We start from the raw sequence: 24,670 nt of genomic DNA, 5'->3' as shown, positions 1-24,670 counted from the left end.
GAACTATTACAAATTAAAAATATTGTTCACTGGACATGGCTCTCTCAAGGAACATAAGAGCAGCTCTGCTGTATCAGATAAAAGGTTGTTTTGGTGCATCTTATTTTCCATAGTGAACAATGAGATGTCCACAGGAAGCACACAATCAGCAGACAAGGGCTGTTGCTTTCCAGGCCCATCATGTTTCACCTCCTAGAGGTAAGACAACCATGACTTGCATTCACAAGTAGACTTATCTTCCATGAATTTCTTAGTCTCCTTTTAAAGCAGGGATGGACAAAATGTGGTCTTCAGGCTTGCAATGTCCCCCAAGGCTGTTTTTAGGCCTCCATCCCTCTAGATTCATAAACCACATTTTTAGCCAAAAATGGTAAACTGCCTCTATTGGAATCTTTCTACAGGAGCAATTCATCTTTTCAGTTACATTGACATGCCTCTGTAGTATTTTAGCCTTTACAATCCCTCCACCCAAACAATACAACCAGACCATTATTTAATTGGCAGGGGGTGGGGTGGGGTGGTATTTTTTTTAAAGCTGATGGGCCCCATAGGGGTTCTCAAGGCAGAGAGTTGGTTTGTTGTAGTTCATATCCCATTTAAAGTTATCTGACTTGGTGGCCACCATACCAAATCCCAAGAAAGTGAATTCCATAGCTTTACTAATAGATTGTGTCAACTACATAGCACTTTTGTCTGTCCTGAATTTCTTACCCTGGAGTTTCACTGAATGTATCTAAATTCTACTACTACAACACTGAAAATTTGCTATAGATATTTCCTCTAGAATCACAGAAGCATAGAATCATAAGAGTTTGAAGACACTCCTCATTTCTGTTCTACAGGGTTGGTGATTTTCCCTTTTATGGTTTGAAACTGAAGATGCCACTAGAAAATATAAATGTAGAAGCATAATGGGGTAAGCTAGTAGTATGGAATGAGAACTACCCATTCTGTAGGTCTGTGTAGTTCTGTGTACCTCTTACATTCTGAACAGAAGCATTCCACTACCAACTTTGGCATCATGTGCTCAAAGAGCAGTTTCTGAGTTAACATTCCTCTTTATTTGTCTAGAGAAACTAATTGCTTATATAGATAAACCACTTTTAGTGTGGTTTAGTGAGGTTTTAGCATTGTACAACGAATATGGAGATAGGGTTCAAATCTCCACTCGGCCCTGGAAATCCACTGGATAACCTTGGACATATCACACACTCTCAGCCTCTCGCGAAGGCAAAGGCAAACTGCCTCTGAACAAATCCTGCCAAGAAAGCCCTAACAGAGGGTCATCAAGTCAGAAATTACTTGAAGGAACAGAATCACCACAAATCATTTTTTTAAAGTGTCAGAGATTTAGATTGTACAAGTGCAGACGGAAAACTCTTTTCTAGAGGTAGCCAATGTTTACCATTTCAGCCCTTCCAAAGCACAAGAAACTGAGCCATGCTTTCTGTGTGCCAGCTTATTTATGAGATCCCAATCATCAACAACTAATCAAGGCAACAGGCTCAACAATGGTCATTTATTACTGTAAGTTACAAGTTTGCTGAGCTAGATTCAAATGAGAGGATTTTATTTGTTTTGAGAAGAGAAGCATTCCTTCATGCTGAAAACTCATGAAAGCAGAAAAACAATGTAAGCAAAGTAAAGTTGAAGGCTTTCATGGTCGGCATCCATAGTTTTTTGTGGGTTTTGCGGGCTATGTGGCCATGTTCTAGCAGAGTTTCTTTCTGATATTTTGCCAGCATCTGAAGATGCCAGCCACAGATGTTGGTGAAACGTCAGAAAGAAACTCTGCTAGAACATGGCCACATAGCCCGCAAACCCCACAAAAAACAATGTATGCAAACTACAGATGGCCCTCTGTATCCACAGATTCTTCATCCACGAATTGAACAAGCCGTGACTATAAAATATTTTTTTAAAAATATAAATTCCAAAAGTAATCTCAATTTTGTCATTTTGTACAAGGGGCACTATTTTACTAAGCCATTGTATATAATGAGCATCTATGGTTTTTGGTATCCACAGGAGGTTCTGGAACCAAACCCCAACTGACACCATTGGCCCACTGTAGTCACAATGAGCACCCACTGTTCACCAGTCATGCTAGACAAGATGCACAGATTTATCTCACTATAGTGAAAAAAAGACTTGAGTCATCCATGCAACAAAATGAATCAGAATATTTCTCATACAGCCATGTTTTCAGCCAATTTTTTTTTCTTTTTCCAGTTTGACTGAGTCCAAGAATAATGGAGAAAAGAGCTGTGAAACTAATCAGCAAGTCAAAGGAAGCAGGAAAGACTTCAGGGGGGGGGGGATCTACAGAATCAGTTTTTGTTTTGTATTGTATGTACAGCGCTGTGTAAATTTACAGCGCTTTATAAATAAAGGTTAATAATAATAATAATTGTTAACTGCCCTTGAATTAATCCTGACCCATGGTAACCCTGTTGATGAGACATCTCCAAGACTACCTGTCCTTCACTGCTCTGCTTAGTTCTTGCAAACTCATACCTGTGACCTCCCTAACAGAGAGGCCTCCATTAACAGAGTCCATCCATCTAGCATGCAGCCTTCCTCTCTTTCTGCTTCCCTCTACCTTTCTTGGCATTATTGGTTTTTTCCAATGAGTCCTCCTCATACCATAATAATAACAACAACAACAAAATATTTATTTGTATCCTGCCTCTCCTTATTGGAAGATTACTTCATAATTCCTAGTTTGCTAATTAGAGATGACTATTTCTACAATTCCTTGAACCTTCTGTAAGCAGTCTCAGTATTGTACAAAGTCAATGGAGTGGGGAGGGATGGTTGTAATAAATAATATACTGCTGAAATTGTGACACTTTTTTGTGGGAGGAAGTAGCCACATACACATCTCCCCCTTACATTTAATTGGCTAGAAGACCAGATGTGTGAATATTAGTAACTAGATGCATGAATATGAGTAACTTGTCCCTTTGTTGTGCTTGAAGAAGAGCACGAGAAAAAACTGCTTCAGGCCTTTTCACAGACAGTTCACTGATGTTTTATGTTTTGAAACAAGCACACTAACATAACTACCCACCATTTTATGAAGCTGAAGCAACTCCACTGGAGAAGCACTAAAAAAAGATCTATATGGAAATTACATGGTAAACACTTCCTCTTCAGAAGTATACAGTACTGCTATGATACTCTTTAAAACCCTTAGGACAAAAGATGTTTTTCTGTTAGGGAAATCTCAAATTACAGAATGACTCATAGCCCGGCAAAATGCATTCCACTGGAAGCAGCTCAGAATCTTGCTTGTTAAGCTGAGGTTTTTTTGCTGGCACACCCAAAGTTAACAGAAGAGACATCATGATTTATTAAATTCACCTTCCTCTGCGATACAGCATCAGTGGAAGTTACTTTGTAAATATAAACAAACTGATGAGGAATATACTGTAACTTCCCTTTGTGAGAAAACAGCCAATGGGGAAACTAAATGTTTTTTATTTATTTATCGACCCAGTTTCATATATTCAAAATTCCATCCAGTTATTTCAACATATTCAGTTATTTCAACAATAATATGACAACTACATATGGCATCACTACAGTTCCCAAGTTCCTCTGGTTTTGAGCACCTTCTATCACTTACTTTGTCTTGTTTTAACTGTTTTCCTCATCATATCTCTAGTGAGCTTCTTGAGCTAGATGCTTTAACACATTTTCCCCTTAACTGTATCTATATTGCACCAATGTAACTACTCAATATAACTGTTCAGTAACTACGGTCAAAATTCAGCTGGCAAATATCAATGATGAAAAACCTGGCTAGCTACTACAGCAACAGTATTAAGTAAATAGCTCAAGAAGCTCACTACTTCTCCGTTCAAAAGTGAAGGCAGACAGCATATATTTATCCCATAATTTAAAGCATTTACTGTATATACTCAACTGTAAGTCGAAAAATTTATGCCCAAAATTCACCCTAAAATCCTGTGTTGACTTGTATATCCATTAGAGCAGCAATACTGCTTAGAAAGGTCCTGATAAAAGCTCTGCCCCACTCTCCGTGCCTTGGCAATGATTTCTATAAGAGCTGCTGAGGCAGGAATGTGTATCTGTGCATGTGAGAAAGACGTGGTTCCCTTCTCAATCAGATGTTAAAACTTTCCCATCCTATCCTCCTCTGGATCTGCCCTGACCACCAAACAACCCACTTTCTTTCTCTTCCCAATCAGATGTTAAAACTTTCTCCTCCAGCACCAGAGAAGTGGTGTTTGGTGGCCAGGAGAAGGAAGGAGGGAAGTGGTGCTTTCCTTTTGTTTTGTCCTTTACATCTTTGTCACATGCTTCTAAACTTTACCCTCGACTTATCCACGGGTCATATCTAAATTTATGATTTTGGTCCTAAAACTTTCCCTCCACTTATGCACGTGGTTGACTTGTACACAAGTATGTACAGTATTCAAATCTCTCCCCCCCCCCCCGCCATTTTCTCAGCTAATTATAATATACCTCACTGGATTTTTTAATTTAGCATTAGCCTAGTTTGTTCAATCACCTTCATTTCATTTTTCCTTCTGTAGTACTGCACTGATATCTGGGTGCCTCATTGAAGAACAATTTCGGCATGTTGAAACAGGTTCACAGAAGGCCAACAAGGATGATAAGAGGTATGGAGAACAAAACATAGGAGGAAAGGCTAAAGGAGCTGGGCATTTTTAGCTTGGTGAAGAGAAGATTGAGGTGTGACATGATTGCACTCTTTAAACACTTCAAGGGTTGTCACAGAATGGAGGGACAGGCCTGTTCTCTGCTGTTCCAGAAAGTAGGATCACATCTAATAGCTTGACATTACAAGTGAGTAGATTTTGATTGATCATCAGAAGGTACTTTTTGACAATACGAGTGGTTTGGCAAGGGAATAAATTGGCTAGAGAAGTAGTAGGATCTCCTCTGGACATCTTCTAAAAGAGGCTGGACAGCTACTTTCTGGGGCTGCTTTAGCTGAAGACTGTGCATCAAACAGTGGATTGGACTCGATGGTTCCCGAGATGCCTTCCAACTCTATGATTCTTTGTATATGTGTCTCCAAAATGCCTGGCAACCCCATTCTATATTTTTGCCAGATGTTGACCATGGACACGGCCTGGAGGACCTCCAGATGCCCAGAGACATTTCCCCTCCTCCTCCCCAGACACAGGTAAGTGAAACCACAGTTACCAATCCCACTGTTGTATTTGTGGACAGTTTTTTCCACTGGTATGCAAACATTGAAAGAGACAGACAGAAAGGAAAGGGGCTTCTTAATTTCTTCCCCTCAGGCTGTTCTGTTCCTCTGTAAAATAATCACAGGAATATTATTTATAGCAGAAAGATAGCCTAAGGGGGAAATGTTACAGAAACTCCAGTCTTCCCCTTTGTTCAGATAGCTCAGTACTGCTCCCTGTAAAAATGCAACCCATTCCCAAGGAGAATCCCAATCCTAAGGAGACCTCCATATGCAGTTTGGTCTCAATAGTATCAAAAAGAAAAGAAATAATTATGAGAGGGTGCTGAAAAATTCTCAGTCTGATCCACTTCCCAAAATCAGAGTGTAATTTTTGCCACTATAACTTGAAATAGTGTTGTTTTGGATTCTATATTGCCAATTTGCAGGATCATAGCTCTAATGTCTGATTTTCTCAGATCGATGACAGAACCATGTCCAAAAAAAGTATGGAATTTTCAAGTGCTGAACTCCAGGCTGACATGAAGTTCCTATTCCTATAGAAGAAAATTCCCAAGGAAATCCATGAGTGTATGATGCAAACACTGAGTGACAAGTATCCATCATACTCAACTGTGACAAAGTGGTGTGCCGATTTTCACCCTGGAGATTTTGAAACAGAAGATGCAGCAAAGTCTGAGAGGCGTTCAACAGTGTCAGTTCCTGAAATTGTTGAGCATGTTTGTGCAGATCAGTGAATCACAGCTAAAACAGTTGATGAAACACTAGAGATATCCCAGGAATGCATTGGGGCATGTAATCCATAAGCACTACTTGGCTATGCAGAAGGTGTCAGCCAAGTGGGTGCTGAAATATTATGTGAGGTCGACTTATACACAAGTATATATGGTAACGCTGTTAACTGATTTTCCAATTCCTACCTCTGTGACATTTTCCAAAATACACATTCAATTTAAAAATGACATTTCTCTGTGTTTGATATGTACAGTAAAATTAGACAAATCATTTGCAAAAAAAAAAACTTGTTCTAAATGTCACATGTGAAAATATTACTGAACTAAATTTTTGATCTTCCTAGAGTGCACCAAGTTAGCATTGAGCCTCTGAGGAAGGCAAGCACCCTCTGAAAAATATCTTGCCAAGAAAACCCTGTCATAAGTTCACCTTTGGGTTGCCATAAGCTGGAAATGATTTGAAAGCACAGAACAATAATTTACAAGTATCTTTTGTCTAGGCACAGCATTTAAAAAAAAATTCACTTGAGTGAAAGAACAGCTTTTAATATTTTACTTTCTTAGCAATAATTCAAAAGATAATTGTGATGTTAAATTATGGAACTGACTGTTGAATAGTTTATGTTTTGCTCCATAGGTGCACTCAGTTAAAAAGCACTCTTTTTATAGTGGCTGCAATGTGAAGCTTATTAGAAATCATTGCAATATGCAAGTTTGAGATGGTATAAAATGCTTATTATTGCTGGAGGAGATTTCCTGTTTGAACCAAGTCTCCAGACTATCTACTCTCACTAATAATGGGAATAGGTCAGATTTGTGAATTATTATCGGACTGATTTTCTTTTCAGGTTCTATACCTAAAACTTCCCATACAGTTTTGCAAAGAGAAGGCAGGCAGCTTTCACCAAAATTTGCTGTACACTGCTAAGTCCTATTTCCTGTACTCTATTTGGATACATTTAGTTCTCTAGGCAGCTGTCCATATGATGAACAAGAGCAGCTGTGGTTTCCTGTAAAGCACCGCCTCTGAGCACACAATCAAGTAGGCAGAATGGAAACTTGGAGAAACATTTTTATCAGTTATAAACTGTTGCCCAGCTCCAAAGAATGCCCCAACTGCCAAGAATTACATTAAAATGGATTCTTTCTTTATCTGTCTCTCTGTAGAGAGCTTATAATCGCACAGTCCAACCTTACAGCCTTTTAATTACTGCATTTTGAAAACAGGCAAAGCCAATCAATCAGGTCAAAATACTCAACATCTTCATTATGGAGTAAATCTCATTCAGGTCTATGGGATTTGTAACATGCTTTAGCTTTAGCCATTAGAAGAAAAATGTAAACTACTAGCAGAGTAACTTAAAAGAACCAAAGCAAAGTACCGTATCGCATTATTTGCTAAAATAATGAAGAGCATGTGGCCGACAACTCTTGAAGAAAATCAGAAAAATTATATTTTTATATAAGCCTGTAGTTATTTCCATCAGTTCAAACTAAGAAGGAAGCACATTACAGTATTCTGTTTAGCAAAACTCACCAAGAAAACCCCCCAGCTATTAACAGTTTATCAAAACAATTTGAGACTTAGCAAGCAGTCAAATGAAATTCCATTTTTATCGTTAATAACAGGTTTCTTCAGTACTTCATATTCTGCAGTTCTTCAGGGTCAAAAATTGGAGTTTGGAGTTTGAGAAGGTCAGAGAAGAGCTATAGACAGAAACAAAGGTAGAAGCTTTGTAGATAGGAAGATTCTTTGGGGAATGTTTGAACATTATATGTCTGATTTGCTACTTTGTATGGCTGTATATATGAATATATGTTATTTTGTTTTGTATGTATGTTTAATGAATGTGTTTTTAATTTAATAAAAATTATTTTAAAAAATTGTATCTAAAAGCCCAAACCCAGGTTCTAAATAGGAATGGATGAAACCAGTGATGCTTGACTTTTTTATTGCTAAAATTTGATCCATCCCAATTCAGTGTAAGTTTTTTTTTTAAATTACTATAAAAATTGGTTTCTATTTTTCATGCATATTTTTCAAAATATCTCTGTACATGCTTCAGATGTATGCATCTGTGACACTTTCAAATACAGACATCTGCGCAAATTACTCATTTTTCACTGAATGATCTGTGCATACACACAGAGACATACATGGTTTCAAGCGCCTACATTTTTGAACACACTTTTCAGAAGTATACCTTTTCCAAATTCTATAGAAAACTTTGGGAAAGTGTTATTGTTGTATGCCTTCAAGTCGTTTATCTAAGGCAAAACTCTCACGAGGTTGTCTTAGAAATATTTGTTCAGATAAGATTTGCCACTGCCTAAATCCTAACATTTTATTGTATTCCAGCTTCTGTTCAGGTTCAAAATGGACAAATTTGGTTAGGCAACACTGAAATAGTTCTGAAAGATTAAATATGGTAGGAAGCACTATTTGCTGGATCTAATCATTGTCTGCAACTGATAGAGGTCATATACGAAATATATCAAGAGTTTTGCTTTACTATTTATGTTGACCCTGTTTTGGGTATGCAGTCCACAATACCACTTTTTTTTTTGCACAAGCCATTGACAACACTTGAGCCACTATTCAGATTTGCATGACAGAGATACTATATCTGTTGCAGATTTGTGAGGACTAAGTATTTTATTTAAAGAGTTCTGAAAAGCCTGAAAGCACTACGAGAATATTCACTATTATGAGAGCCACTGCCCCATAATAAATCGCATGGCTTGCATGTAGATGGTTGCAGTTTCCATACCATTACATCTATAATTAAAGATCCTCAGGAATAAGGGTATGAAAAAAATTAACATGCATAGCATTCTAAATTATTTGGAAATTTTGACAAGCCATAGTTATTGAGAGGTGACAGAAATATTTAAAATATGTCTTGTACAGACTGATAATTTAATGCATGTGAGCCTTTAAAAAACTCCGCTTCTTTGACCCTTTGACTTTAATCTCCAGAGAATTTAACACTGATCCTGATAAACAGCAGGTCTTATCTTTCAGCTTAGTAGTTGTTCCATCCTAGATTAATCATTTCTTTCAGCTATGCAGAATGCAAACAAGAAAAGCCAAATTTACTTTGCTATCTGTGCATTTACTTAAAGCACAATGTTTACCTTACCCTATGTACCCCCAAGGTTTATGGCATATTTTAGAAACTAATTATCATAAGCTGACCAAAATACTGCATTTCTTTTACACCAGACACGGTGCTCCTCAGACTACAAATTCAATCATTCCTAGCCAGCATGACCAATGGTTACTAATTGAGTGTAGTGATAGGAGCAAGCCTACAAATCTGGTGGACACCAAGCAGGGACTGGCTGCTATAGAAGAAACCAGGCAAGGGAAGCCCTTTATCAATAAGCCCATTATCAAAAGATTATCAAGTATCACTATGTGGGGGAGGGGCATGTGTGTCTTCAACTCACCTGCAGGTTTTCATAGAGTTTTCATAGGGTAAATTTCATAGGGCTTTCTTTGGCAAGTAGTATTTAGAGATGCACATTATTAAAAAATTTAAAATGTGAGCATCTCCCTCTGCAAAAAGAAATGTCACGAACGCATTTGCTGGTAACATAGTAGGTCTTGGGAAAGTTTCAAAAACAGTTTGTGATAAGTGAATAGGTTAGCTGTTCAAAGCTGCTTCAATCTCCACTGAAGGCACTTTTTGGTAATTTTGGCATTCCAGCTGTAACCTTTGTTGTAAAAGATTTCTCCAGTGGATACATAACCAACCCTTTTGACAATAATGTCAAAAGTCTGAAGTGTAGCATGTTACAAGCACCCACCGCCTTGAGTTTGGCTTCTACAGTGGGCCCTTGTTATCTGCTGGCGTTTGGTTCCAGGACCCTCTGTGGATAACAAAATCTGTGGATGCTCAAGGCCTATTAAATACGAAAGATTTATACGATCTGAAGAGAAACCAGAGTATTAAATACAATGGGATAGCAGAATGATGTCCTTTATGTAAAATGGAAAATCAAGGTTTGATATTTGGAATTTATACTTTTTTAAAAAAATGTTTTCAAGCCATGGATGCTTGAATCCGTGGATTAAAAATCCATGGATAAGGAGGGCTGATTGTACTCTACTGAGCTAGAAAGAACAACACTGCAGACAGGAGCAGAAGTATCTCAGTATGTCATTGCCAGACCCGCAGAACTTCCTATTACATTCCAGAGATGTGACAAATTTCTATTCATTGTTCTTCTTTTGGCATCCACACATGAAATAAATGGTGACAATGGAATGCCTAGTAGACAGATTTATGTGAAACCTAAAATATGCCATCAGTTTCAACTGTAAGAGCAAATGAGGTGTTGGGATGGAAATGAATATGGTGTGTTGGCCACTCTCCTCAAGTATAAACTAGAGCAGTTTAACAGCCAGTGTTGCGATCAAAAGTCCTGCTTGTAAGCTTCCAGTTGATCACAATGCTAACTGAGCAAGGTGTTCTCATGCAAACAAGAATATGAATCTGATGTGAATTCATATCCTTGAGAAAAATCATGTTGCAAGAGTAATTAAAAAACACAACAACTGTTTCAAAGGAAAATCTATACTAGATAAACTCTTTCAGTACTTAACTGTTTATCATTGCTACTGTTCCTACACAGAAAATGCTGAGCAAACAACAACTCAAAACTGAAAAGAAAACTGAGCCCTGAAAATACTCTGGGGAAGGAAATAAATCTGAGGATAAAGCAAATTACTAAATGGTTGCAGTCATCATACAGGGAGTCCTGGAGGCATCCTTGAGGGTGATTCTATGCAGTTTGACACCACTTTCAGTGCTATAGCTCCATGCTATGGAATCCTGGGATTTGTATTTTTGCAAGGTTTTTAGACTGGTTTACCAAAGAGGGCTAGAACCCCACAAAACTACACTACAGTGGACCCTTGTTACATGCTGGGGGTTGGTTCCAAGATCCCCCGTGGATAACAAAATCCGTGGATGCTGAAGTCGCATTCAATATAATGGCATAGCAAATTGGTGTCCCTTATAAAAAATGAAAAATCAAGGTTTGATATTTGAAATTTATACTTTTTTGAACATTTTCAAACCATGGATGCTTGAATCAGTGTATAAAAAATCCAAGTATAAGAAGGGCCGACTGTACAAATCTCAGGATTCTGTCAGGTGGAGCCATGGGAGTGTAGATGAGTTCATTAAGCAATACCATTTTCACTTTCTATAAGACTGCTCATAGGTTCCTTTTTTAATGGACCTAGATTAACCCCTGCTAGGCTGGGAATGAATAAGCTATCAAAACCAGTACTGCAAAACCGCTGTGTCAGCAAAACACAAAAATAAGTCAACCTCCTCTGAACAAATCTTGCCAAGAAAACCCCATGACAGGGTCGACATAAGTGGAAACGACTTGGAGGCACACAACCACCAACCACACTGCCAAACTGCAAACACAAAGCAACACTGTCTTGTGCACTTCTGAGAAGGTTACCTTCAACAAAGTATCAGGTCACCAAAGAATAAGTTAGTTCTCAGTCCAATACAGCCCAACTATTTGGTTCAGTACCCTAACCATGCAGCACCTACTTAATTCTAAAGACTTTGAGCAAAATCTGGCACGAAGGTGAGTTGAACAGACAATGTTCCATTTGACTCCCTCAATTTGCCAACAGATGTATGTACTACACTCTTTAGTGGGAGATACATTCTGAGCATCTAGCAACAACACACAAATTCTGCATAATCTTTCATTCATATTAATCAGTGTCTTTGAATACGCCACATTTCCCTGAATAATGTTTCTCTGGATAACATCACCACATAAAGAACACATTTCTGCAGATAACACTGCTTGTATCTCCAGCTTTAAAGTATAACTTTGGGGTGCTCTTCAGTATATCACACTCAATCACCCCTCAAGACAAAGCACCCCCCCAAAAAAAAAACCCAACAATAACACAAACCAGTGTCTTGGAGAAACATAGTCCCAACAATTAACCCATTTTCTTCAAATGTGTTAGAACTTTTTATACACCAAGACACGCCAAGCACAACCATGATCCTGATTCTACAACGCAACTCAAATATACAAGAACTCTGTGTGGGCTGCAGAATTGTTGAACATACGCCTCAAACAGACAGGCCAAAATAAAGCTGCTTTGGGTCACTTTGGAGATATGCTGTTTAAATGACACACGCATCTTAAGAGGCCAGAAGCTGCAGCAAAGATGCACTCCAGTCCTTAGGATGGGAGCATAGCTTTGGCGCGGCTTCCGGCCTCTTAGGATACATGCATAATTTAAACAGCATACTTACAAAGTGACCCAAAACAGCTTTATTTTGGACTGTCTGTTCAGGCCCATAGTTCAGAAGAAAAGAAGTGGAGAAACAAACCTCTTTCAGAGAATAAGAAGAATGTTTGCACTGTATGATTCTCAGGTGCACCTTACCAATATCTCTGCAATCTTATCAGCAGGAACAGGCAATATCTTGGAAGAGGTATTTTTATACTTCCTACAACTCTTGCAAAATTTACCCCCAGGCAGGAATTGAGTGTCTAATTTATTTCATTGAATTGCAGTGTATGATGGCACAACAATGCACACTTCTTTTTAAAAAGCACACCTGGGAGTATCACACTTCTCCATTCCCTTCGCATGAATTTCTTCCTAAGTAGTATGTGGAAGAATAGTCTCTAGAAAACTGGCTGGAAACGTGACACAACTGTTGCGACTTATTTCAGAACGAACGGGCATTACATTGCAATTCATAGAGTCACACAGAAAATTACAGAGGCAGTGTTTAATTTGATTATAAGAGCCAGCACTATCTCTCTCTCTGCTGAGTACCTGCGCTTCAGTGTGAACTGAACAGCAGGGAGGGCATATAATGCTAAATAATCCCCACCAGATTACTTAACACATTTTTTATTTGGATAAAGAGCATTTCTTCATCTCTTCCCAAAAGGATTAAGCACTGTCTTCTATGATAAGGCAGGGCACATCTCACAAACAATTTCTTGCATTTCACAAACCCTGAAAGAGTATTAACTTCTGACGTCATAAGAGAAAGGTGCAGGAGTAAGCAAGACTTAAGGAGTTGTTCCTAAAAAATGCTAGTCCTCTCTTATACGCTGGAGCTTTGCCTACAAAAGAGATACACATTCTCCCAGAAACAATTCTATAGCTCCTTTCACTAGATGGCTTGAAACTGATTGTAGAAACACAAGACAAGAACTTCACTGAGTTTATATAAAGAAGAAGCGAGAAAATGGACTCAATAAATGCAGAAACGTGACAGAAAATAACTTTACCCTGTCTGTAGATATAGCTAACAGTGAAACCTTCAATGAACAATGTAGCCACTGGATTGCTGCAAAAAACCTAGGCCTGTTACAGACTGCCAAAATAAAGCTGCTTTGGGTCTCTTTGGAGGTATGCTGTTTTAATGATGCATGGGTCCTATGAGTCCTGAGGTCGCGCCAAAGCCACGCTCCATTCCTAAGCACTGGAGTGCAGCTTTGGTGCAGCTTCCGGATTCTTAGGATGCATGCATCATTTAAACAACATACCTCCAAAGAGACCCGAAGCAGCTTTATTTTGGCAGTCTGTAACAGGCCCTAGTTTTACATGAGGCCGACACTAATGGTTGTTTTCAGCAGATTTTAGTACAGTATTAGTCTACTGTGAATTCTCTGCCAACAGTTCAGACTGACTTATGTCTCAGTTCAATCCAATCTGAAAACAATGTTCAGTATGTAACCAGCTGAAACGTATATCATTGTGTTTACATATCTAGTTCTAAATATCAAAGCCAACAACTTACAATGAAATGTGTCTATCCTGTGCTAGGTAAGAAGTTACAGTATACTGTATATCTGCTGTTGACGAAAGTAAAAAATAACCCAGTTTGAGACTGCTTTAACTTCCCTGCCTCAGTGCTGGAAACTGTAGTTTATTGTGGCTCCAGAGCTCTCTGACAGAAAAGGTGAAGTGTCTCGCAAAACTAGTTCCCAGAACTCCCTAGCATTGAGCCATGGCAGTTGAAGCCATCTCAAATTGAGTCATTTCTGCAGTGTGTTTTGGACCTTTGCAAAGAGTGAAGGTGAATCTACATAAGCAGAACCACCTGGGGCTTTATCCTGGAGTATGTGCAAATGTGGTGCTGCATGAGCAGGAAGACAGAGATAGATCTGTTTCACAGGCTGGGATGGATGGTAACTCACTACGTAACTAGTAAACAGATCTGTCAATATGTTTTTTTACAATTGCCTTTAACATCTGCCTGAAAGAAGCAGAAGCTTTACAGGGAAGCTTTTCTTGTCATATTTATCAGGTGCTCCCTCCATCAGTTAAGTGAAAGTTCACGCATGCATTTCGCAGCACCTGATGCAAACCCTTAGTCTTTCCAGATATGAAGGAGAAACTCTTACATGAGAAAGTGACAAAACTTTCACTTAATGGACAAGAGAGCACTGGCCCAAATCTAAGAGACAATGAACTCACTGGGTGATCTTGGGCCAGTTGCTCCCTCAGCCCCAAACTACTTCATTCTCCTTTTCTGAGGCTAAAAATTTGGGGAACCCCCTTTGCCCAGTCACAGCTGAAGAGGCTGAGCAGATGTAATAAACAGTGTTGCATCATTTCAGTAACGGTTTCCCAGTGAGTCATCTCCCACAAAGAGCAGCAATGAAGCCCTGACTTCAACTCAAACCACTATAAAAGGCTGATTGACTCCCAGTGTGTGGACAGTATATACTACACAGCTGCTGAAGTTACTGGTGGAGAAAACGCCAGTGAAGCCAATCTAACGAAGAGTCAAAGAGCACCTTAAAGAGCAAGGGCCTAACCCTATGCCTGATTTCCCCAGCCCCAAACGGCGAGACTTAGGAGGGGGGAAAGTAGCTACAGGACTGCAATGCAGCAGGCTTTGGACGTGGTTTATCTTTTCCCAAATAGCCAACATGGTAGTTCTTTCAGGCGCCCTGTGATGGCTTTCCACTAGGCGTTGAAGGAGGGTCAGTGCCAACATACCACACCTGAAGTGCATTTGTGAGAAGGACAGCAAATAGCTGGGCTCCATGTTAACTGCCCTGGTTCAATACTATGGAACTCGGAGAACTGAAGTTTTCTGAGACATTTAGTCTTCTGTATCAGAGAACTCTGGTGCCACGACAAACTACAAATCCCAGAATTCCACAGCATGGAGCTATGGTAGTTAAAGGGATGTGAAACTGGTTAATTTCTACAGTGAAGATGCAACCTTGGGCAACATCCTCACGTTCACAGAGTCAAATGGAGTTTGTTGAGCTGTCTCACTGAGAAGGCTGAGCATCTCACCAAACTACAAATCCCAGAATCCCAGGGCAATGAGCCACGGCGATTAAAGCAGCGCAAATGCAGCCAATGATATGGTAAAATGGCAATGATAAAAACAGCATTGTGAAGGTTATTTAATTGTATTGGCTACATACTTAAACCTGCCCACCACTTATAATGTAAATCATAGTATGTCATGGTTTGTATTACACACACACACACACACATATATATATATACACTCAACTATAAGTCGACCTCATGTATAAGTTGAGGGCATGTTTTGGGATCAAAATTATGGATTTTGCCACGACTCATGGATAAGTCTGTGTAAAACCTAGGGCCACGTAACAAAGGATGCAAAAGACAAAGCAAAGGAAAACAATGCCAAAGGATTTATGAAATGCTGTTTAAATGATGCATGCATCTTAAGAAGCCAAAAGCCGTGTCAAGGCTCCAATCCTTAGGACTCGAGTGTGGCTCTGGAGCGGCTTCTGGCCTCTTAGGGCGCATGCAGCATTCAAACAGCATAGCTCCAAAGTGAATCCTAGAATCAGAGTTGGAAGAGAGACCGCAAGGGCCCTGATCCAGTCCAACCCCCTTTTCTGCCATGCAGGAACTCCCAATCAAAGCATCCCCATTGACAGATGGCCATCCAGCCTCTGTTTGAAGACCTCCAAGGGAGGAGACTCCACTATCCTCCATTGAGGGAGTGTGTTCCACTGTCGAACAGCCCTCACTGTCAAGCAAGTATATATGGTCTATATGCAAACCATGGTTTGAGTCTGTCTGACTCAGTGCTATGGAATTCTGGGAGTTGGAGTTTGTTGTGGCACAACAAACTCCAACTCCCAGAATTCCATAGCACTGAGTCAGACAGAGTTATAGCGCTACCAAAGCGGGTTATCCTTCCAGTGTGGCCGCATCCGAAGCCGCTGTGTCTCTGACCTCCCTTGCAGGGTGTGCGGTGCTGGCTGTGCTGAGCCCGGTAGCCCTCGACGACCTCCCACTCCCCGTCGTCCCTCTTGATGGGGAAGGAGACGCTGAGGACGTGGTTGCAGGGCTTGATGATGCGGAGGATGCCCCGGACGCGGTGGCGCTTCTCCTCGGGGCTCTCCCGGGTCCGCAGACCTTCCACCAGCTTGTCCTCCACGATGCCGGCGCCGCGGTCGAAGAAGCCCTCCACCATCTTGAAGAAGTTGGGGTCGTCGGCCTCGGCGTCCTTAGACTGCGACGCCTGGCTGTAGCGGCGGCGGGGGCTGGAAGCGCCCAGGACATGGCCGCTTCCCCCGGCTGCGGCGGCGGCGTTCCCCGAGAGCAGTGCGCAAGGTTCGGCAGCGGAGGAGGCGGCGGCGGCGGCGGCGGCGCGCGCGGGCGAGAGAAGCTCCCCTAAATAACGGTACATTGCGGCGACGGTTCACTGCAACAACTGCTGCTGCCCCGCACGCGCACCGCTCTGAGGGTAAAGCGCTGAAGGGCGTCGACGCGGGAGGGAGGGAGGGGGAAAGGGGTGGGAAATACCACTGCGATTAAAAAGGGGGGAGGGAATGGGACACCCCGCTCGCCCAATGGGACTCCACCACGGACACCCCCGCAACCCCCCCCCCCTCCGCCGCCACTGCCTTTAAAAGGGTCCCTCCTCGGCCCAGGAGGCCGGCGGTGGGCGGGGCCAAGGTTGGAAACGCCCCTCTTGTCCACATCCTCATTGCTCCTTTGCGCAGGCGCAGCTCCTTTTTTGCCTCTCTCCACTCTCCCCCTCCCCTCGGGCACTCCTTTTCGAAGGGACGCCCTGAAGAAACACCCCTCTCTACCGCCTCCTCCTCGATTGCGCATGCGCAGCTCCTCTCCTTTTTTTACACTTTGGAATCTCCTCACTCCACTCTCCCCCTCCTTTCCTCTCGGGCACTCCTTTTACTGAAGGACGCATGCGCGCTCCTCGAGGACGCGCCCGGATTGGGCCGCGGGTAGCCCCGCCCACCACCGGCGCGCGAACAAGGGAATGGTTCCTCTTTACAAGATGGCGGTGAGTGTAATGTCAGTTGCTGGGAATCATAGAGTTGGAAGAGAGACTGCAAGGGCCATCCAGTCCAACCCCCTTTTTCTGCCCTGCAGGAACTCCCAATCAAAGCATCCCCATTGACAGATGGCCATCCAGCCTCTGCTTAAAGATCTCCAAGGAAGGAGACTCCACTACTCTCCATTGAGGAAGTGTCTTCCACTGTCGAACAGCCCTCACTGTCAGGAAGTTCCTCCTAATGTTGAGGTGGACGCTCTTTCCCTGGAGCTTCCAAGGGAGGCTTCACCTGTGTCAGGGACCTTGAGCTGTGACCTGGGGATAAGGGCAGCTCAGCTCTTCATTAAAGGAGGTCCAGCATGGAGTGGAGACCAGGGTTCGAATCCCTGCTCAGCCACAAAACCCACTGAGGGCGACTTTGGGCAAGTCACACTCTCTCAGCCTCAGGGGAAGGCAGTGGCAAGCCTCCTTTGGACAAACAGTGTCAAGAAAACACCATAATAGGTTTGCCTTATACACTCATCCCTCCATATTTGCGGCTTTGATATTTGCGGCTTTGATTAATAAGTTCTCTCTAGGAATATCTAGGTCCTCCAGTGCAACTCTATGGTCAACCTTAACTAAAAGTCGCACCGAAAGACGTACTAGAGGTTCCTAGAGGGAATTCTCTACTAGACGTTTGCAGCTCCTCCAGGGCAGTTCTATGGTCAATGTCTGTCGGACGCTGACCACAGAGTTGCACCGAAGGACCTAGAGATCCCTAGAGAGGTGTCTTCTCAGGTAGAAACACAGTGTTTTTGTTATTTGCGGTTTTCCCATATTGAAGGGGGTCTTGTGCCCCTAACTCTAGCCAATATGGAGGGACAAGTGTAGTAGTTTCTGTGAGTTGGGAAAGACTTGAAGGCACACAACACACACAAGTCTTTAAAAAAGTGTATGTTGGTCATGGCTAAAAAAAATCTACTTATACTGGAACTTATCTTTCATTGAAACCTGTGGCTCTTGGCCTTTTGCCCTCCAGATGTTTAGATTTCAGTTTCCCAAAGCCCTGGTAGCATGGTCAATGTTCAGAGCTTGAAGCTGAAGTCCAAAATAGCTGGAAGGCCAAAGGTGGAGAATAATTGATTTAGAGTAGGTATGGGCAAAGTGCAGGGCCCTGCCAATGCCTTCGAGTTTTTTTAAAAAGACCTCCCTAAAAGGTATTGGGGGCATTAGGCACCAATTTTAGGGGGTTTGTGATAGCGTATGGTCCCCCAAGGTCTGGGAGGCTAACACAGCTCTCCCCAGCCTCCCACTGTTGTGCTTCCCAGTTTTGACTTTTAACAGTATAAATATCATTATGTCGATTGGCACATAGTTCAGTTCTTGCAAGCCCCAAACAGAATAGTCAGTGGTGAAGGATAAAAGGACTTACAGTCCAGAAACATCTAGCATATGATTATGTGGTGTATATGATCATCTAACCTTGTCCATATGAACATCAGTACTTCTGAAGACCTAGTAGTGTATGTGTAAGCAGTGCAGTGCTTTATGAAACATCTTATTCCTCACATTCACAGACTTCATTCTGTTTATCTCATAATATTGGTCTCTGCGTTTTGTTCCTGACCGTTTGTAACACTGTCCTTGCATATTAATTTATGTCATCTGTGGGTGTATTGGCCAGCAAAAACTGCTTGCTGCCAGCTGTGGACTTGATGGTCACTTATGGAACAATGATCTTTGCAAAAATGCTGTTCCTTACAGTGCTTGGTATCAGGCGTTTGGACACTGCAACATTAACGTTTGCAAGAGTAGGAATATATACTTGGATCAGAAAAATACATATCAAGTTAGTGTTTGATTTTGTAAGGGGAAATGTCTAAATCTTGTGTAAAGAACAGAATTATACTTTTACCCAGAGGAAATAGTAAAATGTACAGTTGGCCCTCCGTCTTCGCTGAGGATCTGTTTTGGACCCCAGACTCCCACTAAAATGGAGGCTCGCGCTTATTCAAGCCCCATAGACTTGAATGGAGTGCGCTCTCATGTATGCATACCATTGCAAATAGAAGTCGCCCCTCCCTGTGTATTCAAGGATGCAGATCTCAGATCCGCGCATTAGGAAAGGCGACTGTATTATACTTGAAAATACTTGAGATACAGATTCAGTATTTAACTATGAAGTTCTTGTTAGCTCTAGCATGTTTGTTATGTCATCATGTTTTGCTCCAAAAGTAAGACTAGTTGTTTCTTGTTAGAAATGGTTTCATGTTCATTTCTTAGGAAACCTGTATTAGGAGTTTATCACACTGGGGCTGATTTTGGCATTACAGGGAAATTAAAGCGCATTTAAAGGCATCCCACAAATGAAGCAGAAATGGTAAGTAATTGTGCGAATGATTATCACATGCAGTTGCACTAATAAAGTCATATCAGAAATACATTGTTGCTGAAATCCCGAAAGTAAAAAGTTATGCATTAATGTTTCTTTGTGGCCACTTTAATGGCAGTTTTGTGTGATGTCGTGTGAAATAGTTACGCGTAATTAACGCGATTTTTCTGGGATATTCACAGGATAAATTCCCGATCGCCTTTGTGTGATAAACTCCTTAGTGGTTATAGTGGGCTTTGTCTTATTGGGTTTTTAAAAACTATTATACCACAGAAATAAATGAGAAGCAAACAAGAGAAATATAAAACCAATAATTAGTTGTACAGAAAGCCAACTATGCAAAATAAAAATTGCCAACATGTATTCTTTATTGTAAATAGTAACTTATGTTTGATTAGTTTGCCATTATATGAGGAAAGACCTCAGTAGGTACTTGTGTGTGTGTCACTGCTTCGTATATAAGATGTAAATATTGTGCAGAAATCAGATATTTTAGCTTCACATTTAACTTCCTGTGATTTGTTTTAGTCACGTTCAGTCTTGCTTTGTCATGAAAATGGTTTGTAAACCCATCAGAAATCATGGTTACAAGGGCATGTTTTGGATACTTATATCTGCACTTGTGTGGATGCCACTATGGTGCTAAATTGTGGTCATAGCAAAGATGAAAAAGGTCATGGCATTTGTGCATGAGAAATGGAGGATGTAGTTGACGCTGTCGTGTGAAGTACAGTATTGCGTTAAAATTACTCTTTATGTTTGCATTGCATCTAGATCTACATTTTGAATCTCAAGGTACATTGGCTTTAAATAAAGGCCTACATGCTAGTTTGCTCAGAAGGAAGGGAGTGTTGGAGCACGCTGTGCAGTTTGGCACAAGTGAACCTGAAATCTTCTCATTGCTAGATAATAGTGTATGGGTATATGAAGGAAATGCTTGGTTTGGCTACAGTGCTTCTGAAATGTACAGAAACGAAGTTAAAAATAAAATATGTACAGTACAGTAACTTCCTCACTGTTAGCAACTGGCAGGAACACTGTGCTCTTGGGATTAGAGAACCAGGCTCCTCAGGCTGAAGACATAGTTTCCAGTTAGATTGGCACCAAACCTTATTGGGAACCAGGAATCATCTGATTCTGTTGTTTATTTGTGTTACGCTTGTCAGAGCGCAGTCCTTGCCTATGTACAGTAATGTATTTCAGAAATACTGAATGTAAGGGTGTCTTATCTGTCTGTGCTCCAAACTCGTTTGATAGCTTCAAGCACTATCGTTACCTCTCATCCTGCATCCTAGGCTACATCCACGCTGCAGAAATAGTCCAGTTCGACATCACTTTAACTGCCATGGCTCAGTTCTATGGAATTCTGGGATTTGTAGTTTTGTGAGCTAGTTAGCCTTCTCTGACAGAGAACTCTGGTGTCACAACAAACTGCAAACTACAGGATCGTCTTCTCCCATACAATCCGCCATGTATGCTCAGGTCCTCTGGGAAATGCTTGCTCCAACCATCCAGGACTGGACTGGCAATAGTTTCCAAGAGGACCTTTTCGTCTGCTGGACCCATACTGTTGAATGATTTACCGGAGGAGATACAGCCGCTGAAAATGCTGACTGCATTTAAAATAACATTAAAAACACATCTCTTCTGACAGGCCTAAACAGTCAGTTTTAAAATGTGACTTTTTAAATCTGTATATGAACCTTTATGAGTGTACAGTGGGCCCTTCCCTTGCGCCGGGGAGCCATTCTGGATCCCACCACGTAAGGGGATTTCCACGTATGCTCATGCCCCATTAAAAACAGGCACACACACCATATGTTTCCCAGCGGAGAAGATGAGATCCTCCTGAGAATTGGGTTGCTCCTCCCATGAACTCCTAGAAGGCAGGAAACCGCGTAAGAGGAATTCCACGTATGCTCATGCCCCATTGAAAACAGGCACACACACCATATGTTTTACTGACTCATGGCTTCAGCATAAGCTTGAACAAGTTTAGACTTTCTAGAACAGGGATGGACAGCTGTGGACTGTCCAAGGGGGCAGCCACCCCAATATTCCAGTCCTCTGTACCCCTATGGAACTTATCGCACCATTTTGGCATTAATCAAAGTGACATGCTGGTCAGTTCTTGTTACAGTTCTGGATCATATGGGATCTTTCCAGGTGTAGGGAAGAAACAAAAGTTATAGGAAGAACTGCATCTTCTGGGGAGGCTATTACTTCATTTTGAGCACAAAAATATACTGTATATTTAAATGATGCCAGGTGTTGGGGTCCTTCAAGGTACCACAGACGCCTCCCCCCAGTGTGTACAAATCCATCTCTTGCTTTAGAAATTCCAGATAAATATTTAATCAAGATTTTGGGATATTATTTGCAGCAGCTTTTCTTCAGGTTGGGCCCCAGAGCCAAAGCAGAATAATATCTATCAACCAAGATATTTTTTTAAAGTTGTTTACTAGTTTGTTGGTACAGCTGGCTGTTGTATGGATGACTGCTAAGCTTCATAAGCTCCTAGAATTCATTTTGTTTCATCTGTAATTCCATCTGTAATACTATCTAGTCTGCTTAGTGTTCTTATCACGAAGTATGCTGATGACGTATGGCTTTTTCCCTCCTGCATTTTCTATCTTCTTTTCTTTGTTTGTGGTACTTTTGGATGCTTAATAATGGGTCGTATAACATGAACTACAAATTAAATGTTTACCTTTATATTGTTTCTGGTATAAGGGAATAAGCACCGTAGATACTCTTGTTTCCCAGCGGAGAAGGTGAGATCTTCCTTAGAGTTAGCTAATGGGAGGAGTAACCCGACTCTGAGGAGGATCTCACCTTCTCTGCTGGAAATGGACGCATATCAAGGCACAGGAAAGTGGGGGAAGAGAAGGAACAGGTGTGCGCCTGTTCCAAGTCTTCTCCCTTCCTCCTGTGTCTCCATGTCCCTTTGGAAATGGCTTCACGTTCTGGAGAGGGCATGTGTGCCATTGCTTCAGGTGTATGCTGCTCTTCTTTAAGTAAAAGGTGAACGATCCAGACGGTCTGAGGAGAAACCAGAGTTGTTTCTTTTCAGCACATTCAACATCAGAAAACCTTCTAAAGTTTGGGAAACCCTGCAGATATAAGGGGTGGCTGAACCTGTAAGGCCACAACTAGTTGGTTGTATATGAAGACCTAAGGTACGCTCCCCTTTGAGTTGTACCTTATGATAGGACCAGCCCAAAGGGGGATGTTTTAGTGAAGTGACTGACAGATATAGTCTTATGAAGTTTTGTTCACCCCTTTTAAATATATGATTAGTTCAGTTTGCCATGCTTCACAGCATTATGATATTGAAGTTCCTATGATTGGCATGTATAGGTTTTCTTAGTGGAATGTGTGCGGCTTGGTTTTCATACTGAGTGAGCTTAACATCTCTCCTTGCAACATTCTCAGAGAAATGAATGAAGCTGTGTATAGATTTAAAATGTGCAACTTATTGAAGGCTACTCTGACCTTCAAAAGAGGGCACATTGGCTACAGTGTTTTCCTATGTTGTTTTTTCTGCAGTGTGACAAAGTACCATAGTGGACTTCAGTGCAAATATAATTTAAAGGCCAAAATGTGAATTGGCATTTTGAAGGTTTGCAAGTTCTGAAAATCCAGTCCAACTGTGTTTATTCATGCCCATGACCAAGTATGAGACTTGCTTGTTTAAAACCCAAGAGATAATACTAATGTAGCTATTCAAACTCTCTTTGTAAGAGTAGGAGTTACCACATTTTTATCACCAACCTGTAAATTTGCTGATAGGCATATGCTCTTTATCAGTTTGTATGTAGAATAAGTAAAGAACAGTAAACTGGCTTCATTACCAAGCTTATATAAGGCTGTAACAAGTAAAATGTGCTAGTGCCTACTACGTATGGCAGGTTTCTCAGAAAACTACAATTTCCTTATAGATAGATAGATAGATAGATAGATAGATAGATAGATAGATAGCTGTCACTGGGCACTCTTAGCCTAAGTTGGCAACAAGTGGCAATACTTTACCATTGTCTGCTAGTTTTAGTGGAAAGGAGTTGGAAAGGATTAAACTTTGAAGAGATTGTGAAGTTGAACCAGCATCCATAGTTTTTCGTGGGTTTTTCCACTGAAATTCTGGACCATGCCAATAACTATAATAGTTCAGAATGCACAATGGGAAGCCATTGAAATCCACAAACACCTTGACAACTTCAATAAGAAAGAAGAAACCCTTAAAGTAAACAAAGTTTGGCTGCTAGTCCTGAAAAACACCCAATTCAAGACCCAACCCATGCAAATGAAAACCACCCAGGGTCAAGGGTTTTCCCAGCAGACAATGGGACACTAATTAAATAGACACTCTGAGGCCTTGGCATTCAACAATAGAACAATACACAGATTAACATATAAATCACTTCCTCTCAACCAAAGGTTACACAGGATATATACCCCATTCACATCCATGCCAGCATTTTCTGAAGATGCCAGCCACAGCTGCTGGCGAAACGTCAGGAATAAAGTCTTCCAGATCATGGCCCATAACCCAAAAAAGCCACAAAAAATTTGAAGAGATTACAGTGTGCCCGCCACGAGGGAGCCGCGCAGGGCGCAAGGGGTGGCACATCCCATTTAGATAAATGGAGTGCACGCCCGAGGTGCACGCACACCGCCCCCCACCACCACCACCTTCCAATGGGACTTGAGCATATGCGGTTTTTTTACATGGGGGAGTCCAGAATGGATCCCCTGCGTAAAAAAAGGGTGCACTGTATTTACTGCATGAAAAAAACCATGGAAGTCGGCAGGAAATATTTTTTCCTAGTCAAAAGCTGTGAAACAGCTTTTGGAGACTCAGAGCTTGTTCCCACTAGGGGAAACCCCGCGTTCTGAATCGATTTCATTAGGCAGCGTGCCCATTAGGATCCGATTTAAACCTAGAACGGTTCTAGAGCAACCCGGAATCGTCCCCACTAGAAATCGAATCCAGAAGCGGGATAAAATTTAAATCCGTGTTTTCCTC

The 24,670-nt window shown here is 41.3% G+C and overlaps 2 protein-coding genes across 3 annotated transcripts in view; one reads left to right on the top strand and one right to left on the bottom strand.

The window, feature by feature from the left end:
- Positions 1-16,726, bottom strand: part of GLUD1 (glutamate dehydrogenase 1) — a 37,478-nt gene extending 20,752 nt beyond the window's left edge. Inside the window, exon 1 of the mRNA XM_042456105.1 lies at positions 16,205-16,726. Coding sequence (XP_042312039.1) covers positions 16,205-16,661 — 457 coding nt within the window. The 5' untranslated portion in view covers positions 16,662-16,726. The remainder of the gene's footprint in view (positions 1-16,204) is intronic.
- The window catches only part of SHLD2 (shieldin complex subunit 2), a 124,505-nt gene that overhangs the window by 70,823 nt on the left and 29,012 nt on the right, over positions 1-24,670 (top strand). The window lies entirely within an intron of this gene.

This window comes from Sceloporus undulatus, chromosome 3, assembly GCF_019175285.1.
Source record: "Sceloporus undulatus isolate JIND9_A2432 ecotype Alabama chromosome 3, SceUnd_v1.1, whole genome shotgun sequence".
Lineage (NCBI taxonomy): Eukaryota > Metazoa > Chordata > Lepidosauria > Squamata > Phrynosomatidae > Sceloporus > Sceloporus undulatus.
This window is presented reverse-complemented; position numbering and strand designations above follow the sequence as displayed.